The sequence below is a fragment of the Lipophrys pholis genome (assembly GCF_963383615.2).
Source record: "Lipophrys pholis genome assembly, chromosome: 1".
Lineage (NCBI taxonomy): Eukaryota > Metazoa > Chordata > Actinopteri > Blenniiformes > Blenniidae > Lipophrys > Lipophrys pholis.
Genome location: NC_137635.1, coordinates 45275263 through 45284687, shown reverse-complemented (window position 1 = coordinate 45284687; position 9425 = coordinate 45275263). Strand labels below are relative to the sequence as shown.

General features: G+C 41.1%; 2 protein-coding genes across 2 annotated transcripts; one reads left to right on the top strand and one right to left on the bottom strand.

Annotated features, from left to right (window-relative positions):
- Positions 1–3084: 3084 nt before the first annotated feature.
- On the top strand, positions 3085–5436 carry LOC308114041 (uncharacterized protein). The gene is made up of 5 exons (XM_080470672.1): positions 3085–3252; positions 3339–3435; positions 3516–3635; positions 4792–4870; positions 5301–5436. The coding sequence occupies exons 1-5, from the start codon at positions 3146–3148 to the stop codon at positions 5387–5389; spliced, it is 492 nt and encodes a 163-aa protein (XP_080326798.1). The 5' UTR covers positions 3085–3145; the 3' UTR covers positions 5390–5436.
- Positions 5437–7648: 2212 nt separating this feature from the next.
- On the bottom strand, positions 7649–9132 carry LOC308114050 (uncharacterized protein). The gene is made up of 5 exons (XM_080470685.1): positions 9003–9132; positions 8858–8930; positions 8053–8169; positions 7891–7969; positions 7649–7805 (listed from the first exon to the last, which is right to left on the bottom strand). The coding sequence occupies exons 1-5, from the start codon at positions 9107–9109 to the stop codon at positions 7720–7722; spliced, it is 462 nt and encodes a 153-aa protein (XP_080326811.1). The 5' UTR covers positions 9110–9132; the 3' UTR covers positions 7649–7719.
- Positions 9133–9425: the final 293 nt, after the last annotated feature.

Here is a 9425-nt window from a genome sequence, read left to right as displayed (position 1 = left end):
TCAACACCCACACAATAACAGGAATTCATTAGGACTATTTCATTCTTTATCAATCCAGTCCACTCCAAGCTTCCATGCAAAAATCTTCCTCAGTGGGAAATCTGCTCTCAGTCAATCATGTAAAGAAACATCTAGTACCAACACGTCAGTGCAACACAGACCTCCTGGGAGAACAATGGCGGAAGAGCAGGGTGAGAAGACCGAGCCAAATATCTTTATGACTCACCACCGCCACCCAACGGGTCGACTTCAGTATTACACACTGTATCCTGAGTAACACACACACACACACACACACACACACACACACACACACACACACACACACACACACACACACACACACACACACACACACACACACACACACACACACACACACACACACACAGAAAGAGATCTGCATTATTTAGATTTTAGATGTGTTTTATCCAGTCTGGTAGTGAAATAGCTTTAATAATTCTGCAGGTGTGATACGTTTACCCTCCTGTGGTCAAAATAATTTATCAAAGAGGGAAATAGCATACTTCTCATCGGTCCTTGTTAATGGGTGGGAAACAATAAGTTGGGGGTGTCAAACATAAGGCCTATGGGCCAAAACTGGCCGGCAGGAAGCTTCAAGTCAGCCAAAGCACCAAGCAATCATAGATTTTCTGACAGATTTCTTAAAAGTAGTGGATGCAATACTGAGACCCGAGCTGAGATAGCTGAGAAAGTAGAATGGACACGATTGCAAACAGAAACTTTGACATTAGCAACGTTCAACCAACAACCGATCCATGAAGGTCTCCGTCATCCTTTACCAAACTGCTCTGCATATCGAGGACTCAGCAGATGAAGAGGCGGCCAGAAGAAGCTGCAGGAGTATTAATCCTCTGACCTCCATCGTGGTCTCGGCTGGACGTGCCGACTCGTGTCGTAACTTAAATGCTTCCACAGTCGTTCCTGACAGGTTTATCACATGACGCTCTGGAACAAGTGTGAATCTCTCTTTCTGTGCGTCAATAAAGCCACATTGTGAGCATGTAAGCAGGGGCAGCGGAGCATGGAGTCCTCCCGTCAGGGGCAGTAAACTCATTTTGGTCTTTTGTTTTTGGGCCACATGTGATACTGATCACATCAGCTTCAGTTCAGAAAATTAGATGTGTGTGTGTGTGTGTGTGTGTGTGTGTGTGTGTGTGTGTGTGTGTGTGTGTGTGTGTGTGTGTGTGTGTGTGTGTGTGTGTGCGTGTCCAATCAGCAGCTGTTCTGCATGATTTCCATCCTGCTGTTAAGTGACCTGAATGTTTCGCAGTAACACCAAATCAGAGATCAGAGTCATTGTGTTGCTGTCAGAAGACAAAGCAACATGTTGTTCAGAGGAGACACATGATGAGCCGACGACGGAGCAGGAAGTTAGTTTCTTCGGCTCCAAACAACAAGCCGACCCAGTGGAGGAAGGCAATCTGAATCAGCATGACAAATCAAATAAGACGAAGAAAAACTGAAGCCTCACGGTATCAAGAAAGGTTTGGAGATGATTGTGCAGCACCATATTGAGTGAACAAGCAATATTCGATAATATAATATTGCCATAACAATGGAAACACTCACAAAGATTATGTTTGTTGATTTTGTTGTTTTTAGTCATTTTCCCCTTTATTTTATTGACCTTGATTCAACCTCTGACCTCGCCCCTGTGGGACCAAGGTAGAAATTAATTGGAGCCACTCATTGATTGAACTCTTTGAATGGGTTAATGGAATAATTTTTGTAAATTAATTGGCATTTTTCTTAAAATTCTATCATTTTGAATTGTCGCATACAATGGGAAAATAATTTTGGCCAATGAGTGTTTTGCAAACTGTATACACTTATGGTCCGAGTTGCTGGTAGAAAACCTGATATATACCACATCTTGGGATATATTCATAAATTGATTGAAATCATAAGAAAGACTTCATTATTTCCCTTAAAAGGTCGCTTGTTTTAAGATGTTTTTGGCGTCCCGTCCAGTCCTGGGATCGTGACAAGGCTCAGGAAGGAAGCAGCACAGCTAATTAACTGAGCAAATAACTGGAGCTGAGAAATCATGCGAAAGGTGGAAGGTTTCTCTCTGGCTTGAGTCCTGATAAACTGAAAGAGACTCGAGAATCAATGAAGAACCAAATCATTTAGGCTCCAAATTATTGCCGGCGGCTGGATCCTACAAACCTTTTCTCCACTCGTCTTAAACAGAAATAAATGTCTGAAAAGGCTTTCTGTGTTTCTCTTTTTTTATGAAATCGGTTTGAGGACCGAACTGAATTATCAAGAAGTGTCAAACATAAGGTCCGTGGGCCAAAAACGGCCCCAATCCCTCCACCAAAAAATAAAACAAATTGTAAAAATTTTAAAGAAAATATTGATGTTTGTTTGTTTTTTTTAAAGAAATTTCTTAAGCATAGCAGACACAACACAACACTGAGACCCTGAGATCATTGCAATGAAACGAACATTGGCCTCAAAGCCATTCTGTCAGGGTGAGTAATGCATAATGCAACAGCTTTAGGAGAAGTTCTTTGGACATTTCATTATATTTTGTACCAGAAGGTTTCATTAAAATTGGCTTTATGTTAATATTGTAGTCATTTTCCACAGTAATTGTTGGATTTTTTGTGAAACCTTCAACACGCTCATCACATAAATGCTGCGCCACGACAACAAAAAAACGAAAAAGTTTAAATTCAAACGTTGTTATTATGGCACTATTTTACCAGTCCATTCCACTCAAAATGAAACTGGGCTGTGTGTGGCCTCTGAACTAAAATGTGTTGGACTCCCTGATAAAGAAAATAAACCAGATTTGGGAGGGTATTGCACGTCAAAAGCTTTCCAAACTAACTAAAAATGACATCTTTGCGCAGTGTGAAATTGTACTTCTGGCTATTTTCAATGACTGTAAATCCATTTATCACCAATAAGAAAAAAATTAAGTGAAAAAGCACAAGATCACCAGGGTGTCAGACAATAACCACAAGATGCACAAGTCATCCAAATCAATGTCACGCAGCATCACTGACGGGCTTGTAGTATAAAGTGTCCTGCAGTTTGCTCAGCAGACAAACCCTGCAGCAGCTTCCACCGCCGCTTCTCTGCAGGAGGAAGAAACCTGCTTCACCTCACCATGGCCGCCCTGCTGCTGCTTCTCACGGGGCTGTTTGGCTCTTTGGCTGCGGGTCCCATCTCTGCTCCGGTCCCTGGTCCTTATCATGCCTTCTGCAGGACGCTCTGGTGAGTAGTCACTAATAACTGAACATCATCCAGTTCAAAACATTTGTGAATTCTTTGAATCCGAACGGCTCCGCTCTCTGTCTCAGGCTCTTTGCAATCCCCTGTACTGAAATCAGCACCACGGTGGTGAAACAGATCGAAGCCATGAGTCCTGTGGTCGGATGTAAGGAGTGTCAGTACATGGTAGGAGAACTTCCTTCTGACCAACCCAGAACAAAATCAAACATTCCTGCTATGTAGTGTGGTGATATTCTCTGTTTCAGCTTGTGTCAGCCACAAATACGTCCATCAAAGCCAACCACACTTCAATTGACGGACTTCAAGCGGAGAACATCACTTTTACACTGAGTCCCACCATCCTGACCGGGGGCTGCAGAGTGTCTGTAAGTCATCATGATGGACATATTTCTCTCTCTCTCTCTCTCTCTCTCTCTCTCTCTCTCTCTCCTCTCTCTCTCTCTTCTCTCTCTCTCTCTCTCTCTCTCTCTCTCTCTCTCTCTCTCTCTCTCTCCTCTCTCTCTCTCTCTCTCTCTCTCCTCTCTCTCTCTCTCTCTCTCTCTCTCTCTCTCTCTCTCTCTCTCTCTCTCTCGCTCTCTCTCTCTCTCTCTCTCTCTCTCTCTCTCTCTATATATATCGAAAGATACGAGTTTAACAAACCCCAAAAATCTGCATGTAAATCTGTAAATTTGTACATTCATCTTCAGTTCCTATTAAAAGCAGCATTTTGGTATTTTTAAATCAGATTAAATGCAATGCTGCTCATGTTTTCAGGATATTATTACATTATCTATGATAATTCGTGTATAATGAATAGAAAGCATACACACACACACACACTAAAGCATCGTATTAATCTGTGCAATTGGAATAAAATGGCCTTTAAAAAAACTTGCGTACTCGTGGTCATGGTTGCTGATGAATGACGTCATGCAGTAGTTGCAGGGGGTTATGGGGGACCTGATACTGGTATCTGTATCGGTGCATCCCGACATCACATCTGTGAAAATTCACACTTATTCGCTCTGCTCCTCGTATCTGGAACTCACTAACCTCCTCAACTGAGAAACTTGGAGTCATTCCCCCAATTTAAATCAGAACTCACAACACATCTTTTCAAAACTGCTTATTCCTTATGGTACCAATTTCCCTGTCTTGTGTTGTTTTTATTGTTTTTAATGCACTGTTTTAACCGATTGTATGGTGTCTTTGAGTGCTATGAAAGGCGCCTTGAAATAAAATGTATTATTATTAATAATATTATATTTAATACATGCAATGAAATAAACAATTCTAAACAATCTTGGTCAACTGTCGACCCAATTGTCAACAAATAATACGAGACCATCTCATCAACAAAAGGAAAATATCTTCTAGATTGAAACGTCATCTTACTCTATTACTCTTAATGGATGTCTACTCTGTAAATTTACTTGAGTAATAAATTCTAAAGTACCAACATTTTTACTATTAGAATTATATCATGCTGTTGATTGAGTGCTAAATGTGTCTGACGTGCGTATTCCGTCTCTTCTTTCCCAGGGACAGTCCACTTCTCTGGGCTTCACCAGTCTTCTGGATGACGGCCTAAATTATTGTAACCTCCACAACCTGCTGGCAGGTCAACACTCCTCCCTTGGATTACATGCTCCTTACTCGGATTATCCTTTAGTTTGGATTACGAGTTTGACCTTTACCAAAAGAAATGTGGACATATTAACAAGTCCACATATAGATGACACGTTGTTGATATTGTTAAAGACGGCGCAGTATCCTTACAAAAGGCTTACATAACGACAGTCAATGGCAAAAAAATTCACATTGTTGAATTAATTTGATCAATAAAAGTGTTTTTTAGCAGAATTCTATCCATCTAAAAGGGCAAAATTTGAGTTTTACTCACTTTACTGCAGTTATATAGTTTTACCCACCTGATCCCTGCTGTTAGATTAATACAATAGCTCAGTATTGTTTATTGTGTGAGTACCAGCTGTTTAACTTTCTGATATTTTCATGAATTGTTATAATTTCTTTCCCTGTTTTGATTCCAGGAAGCGGACTCACGTCATCTCCTGGTTTCATGGAGATAACTAACGAGTGGGCCTGCCTGGGGCTCGGACTGGCCTCCTGTAATGACTAACAGGCTGCACATCGACGAAGATGTGAAAATAAAACATTGCATTTTCATTATTCTATCTCCACGTGTGTTTCTTCACTGTTGTTGACCATCAGCAAATCTATTGTGATCTTCATCTGACTGATGCTTTGATTGGAATTTATAGGCCAGTTACTGGTTAGTAAATGAAAACATAGTGACTAAATCTCAAACACATTAATAAACTGAGGTACTGTAGTAAGATGAGAATGATTACACTTGTAATATCAGTTCGTACCACAAGGTGGTATCCTGAGTCTTTGTTTGTTGTCCAATAAGAGAGAAAAACGGAGACGTAGGTGAACCGTAATAAAGCCTCGAGCACAAAGTTTTCAAGACAAAATAGGATATTTTAGCTTACATGACAACGGGGCTCAGAGCCGCTAAAAATGCAACTCTTTGACAACGGCGGAACTTTTTGAACATTCAAAATCCATCTCCATGCAAGCGCAGGAAAATTCACCTTTTTGAAAACACTCTGGCTCCATGGAAAACACAATTTCTTTGAATCGCTGCTACTGTGCAACTCGATAGACAATAACAACAACGTTTGCCTCCAGAGTGTCAGGACTCCCAGTCCATATCCTCCTGGGACTTGATAGTTTTATAGTCGACAGTCACCCGGAATCCAACTTTGTGTTCTGTCCATGTCCGAGTTCTCGCCATCTTTAATGTTTGTGTGCTTTCATTACAAACACAAACAGCAGCACCTGCTAGTTGCCTGGCATGTTAATGTCAAGGAATGCAGGAGGATCCAAACGCAGCCTCACAGAGTTCCATGAAAAACTGTTTATTGAAGGAGTAATAACCCAAGGGAGGAAGAATTCAAAACAAAGCAAAACAAAAACCCGCAAAAAACCAGAGCACCACAGATAACACTGGGGCGTATGGAACAGGACGAACACGAAACAAATTGACGAAATGAACTGATACAGAGGCGAGAGGGAGAGCGTTTAAATACACAGGGAAAGGGAGGTGAAGCTCAGAGGGAGAAGACAATTGGATAATTGGAAAAGTGAGGTGGACACACAGGGACAGACACAGACAGAGACCTGACCGTTACCGACATCATTACCTTGTCCAACCAAAGGCGCAAAGATTAGGATTTTCTTCGTGTTGGTTTATTTATTTATTTATTTAGTTAGTTAGTTAGTTAGTTAGTTAGTTGCATTAGTTGCATTTTCACTTGAGTTCTCTGTGTATCAGTACCTTTTATGCGTCATCACATGAAAATGAAAATTTGATACTCACAAAAAATTTTGAGGATATTTTTGGTTGGGGTTTTCTTTTCACACACAGACATTTACATGAATTAATTTTGCCTTTTGTCTTACTTTGATAACTGCCACTTCCATTTTGTGAAGATGTTAGTGTGATTGATGGAAATTGTTTCGTTTCGTTTTATTATGTCACAAAATAACTTTAATGAGTCTAAGTATTTTTCTTACTGCAACAACAAAAAAATAGTTTACCTCCAAAATTGTAAAATTAGTTTTCCAACAAGTATACCACAAATAAATAATAGAAATAAATGGTTTCTATTGAGATTCTCATTCACTAGCCCAACAATTTAACCCTTTATTAAAATACGTTGTCTTAGTTTGTACAATTTACCCATAAAAATGCAGATTTTTTATCACAACCTGAATGAATCCATCATGAATCAACTGTGAGATTTGAGGAAAGAAAAATAAAGTAAATTGCAACACTGATTTCAACTGTTCTCATGCTGCTCTGGGTTTGTAGGAATGAGATATGAATATTCAGTAGTTGAGAGTGGTGACTCAAAGTGCATGATGTACAATCTATATAATAGATAAATCCATGTGTTTCTACACTCTGAAGCAACTCTTTATCTCTGACTCGCAGGCAGAAGGCAGGACGAGCTTCAGTCAGATGACTGAACAGGACTTAAAGTGGAACATCAGCAAATCAGGAAGCTTGACCGTCAGTTTTATCTCATCAGATTCAGCAGAGGACGACTGAGTTTGTCTGCAGATACAGACTGAAACGGCTCAAAGGTAAACATCTCAGGCTCGTGGCTATAATGCCACTGCAGCATCCAAACTTTTCTCAGTTAATCATATAGAATTACACATTTTACCTTTAAAACACAACAATCTGAGGTTAATCGTCTTCTAATCCTTCACAGATTTTGATGTCATAGTCTTAAATGTCTAAAACATCAGAATATCGATGTTCTGGTGCTGGAGCAGAAAGAAAAAAACACTTCTGCAATTCTTTAGAGGAGTGGAACCATCGCCTTTATTGTTTAAAAGGACAGAAATGTCACCACGGAACTTTGCACGTGAGATTTATTTGCATGCGGCGAGCCCGACTCCGAGGCAGAGCCACTCGTTGGTGAACTCGACGAATCCGGGAGCGGTGCTGAGTCCACTTCCTGCGCAGACAGGAAATGGAAAGGTTACAGATTGTGGCTCTGGCTTCGTGCTTTCATCTGAGAGAACGTTCTAAAGCAAGCGTACCTTTTATGACATTGTGGAGGTTGCAGTAGTTGGTGCCGTTATCAAACAGGCTGTACCAGAACGCAGACATGGAGGAACCCTGAGCAGAGAACAAATGATTGTTTTACTTTTTCTTTATCTTTTTTTTCAAAATTGAATGAGTTTGAGAAGCACACGTCGTACCTCCAAGTGGCAGCCCATGCTCATCGACGTAGGTATCATGGTGAAGTTCACGCTCTCCACCTGGCCCACTGCAGAAGTGTGGTTGGCTTGGACCTGGAGGGGCGTCACTGGGCCGAGCTTCAGGGGGAAACCACCCCCCCAAAGAAACAGCCATCAAATATAAACTCTGGCATATTTCTATTTGATCTCTGAGTTCTAAAGACATTTTCCCCAGATGAGTACATCAATACCAGAACAAATCAACTTATCTTTAGTAACAGGTCTATGTATCACGGAGGTTGTTGTCATTAAACATCCAGGTGTCTTAACAAGTTACAGGCCAAAATCCAACTTTACCTTTACTTCTAAAATCTTTAGAAAACTTGTAGATATGTGACTATTTATGTACAAATGATCTATTTGAGTCTTTCCAGTCAGGTTCCACAGCTCATCAGAGTACAGAGACAGCTCTGGCCTCAGACAAAGGACTAATCTGTGTTCTTGTCCTGTTTGGTCTCAGTTCTGAATTTCATACTATTGATCATCACATCCTGTGAGACTAGGACACATCATTGGGGTTAAAGGTACGGCACTAAACTGTTTTCTATCACATTTATCAGACAGTTTCCACGGCGAACATGTTAACAAAGACTCTTCAGCACAGACTAGAGTTAAACATGCGGAGTTCCACAGGGTTGTGTCTTAGGACCGACACTTTTTACATTGTATATATAATCAGGAAACACTCTATTAACATCCATTGTTATGCAGATCTATTTTTCTCTGGAACCAGATGAACTGAATTGAATTACATTTGTTTTCTTACCTTGTATGAGCCCATTGCTTTGATTTGAGTCACAATGGCCATTGTGACCTGATCACAGGGGACTCCCACTAACCTACAACAGAAGGTGGTTTAATACATCCATCCCTATTAACAAGTACACATGATCAGACAGGTGAAGCATTACCAGACGATCTTGCAGAAGGCATGAGTGGTCTCTGTGGGTCTGCCGCTGGCTATGATGCACATGACGGACAGCAGAGCGCCGGCCACAAGCAAGTCCCTCAGAGCCATGATGTCGGTCCCGTTCCAGAGGCCGGAGTGTCCGCAGGCTGCGTCTGTCGGGCTTTATAAAGCTCAGGGAGAAAAGAGCGACTAGAAGAGCGCTGGCGTGTCATGTGGAGCCGTGGAAAAGCGATTTGCATGACGCTTCACACATGACGGCCGTCACACACTCACAGCTCTGGGTTTAGAGGACAAAACACTTTGAGTCAGTGGGTCCAAGTGAAGAAATGTCATTTCGACTGCAATACACTGGATATTCAGTTATCTACCTGGAGAAGTCAGGAAAACATTAGAAGACACCCGGGAGTCTGATTTTAGGTCCACG

Coding starts and splice junctions, on each gene's coding strand:
- LOC308114041 (XM_080470672.1), top strand. CDS start 3,146: ATGGCCGCCCTGCTGCTGCTTCTCACGGGGCTGTTTGGCTCTTTGGCT. Junction 3,253..3,338: donor GCCTTCTGCAGGACGCTCTG/GTGAGTAGTCAC, acceptor TCTCTGTCTCAG/GCTCTTTGCAATCCCCTGTA. Junction 4,871..5,300: donor CCTCCACAACCTGCTGGCAG/GTCAACACTCCT, acceptor TTTTGATTCCAG/GAAGCGGACTCACGTCATCT.
- LOC308114050 (XM_080470685.1), bottom strand. CDS start 9,109: ATGGCTCTGAGGGACTTGCTTGTGGCCGGCGCTCTGCTGTCCGTCATG. Junction 7,970..8,052: donor GCATGGGCTGCCACTTGGAG/GTACGACGTGTG, acceptor TTCTCTGCTCAG/GGTTCCTCCATGTCTGCGTT. Junction 7,806..7,890: donor CCTCCACAATGTCATAAAAG/GTACGCTTGCTT, acceptor CTGTCTGCGCAG/GAAGTGGACTCAGCACCGCT.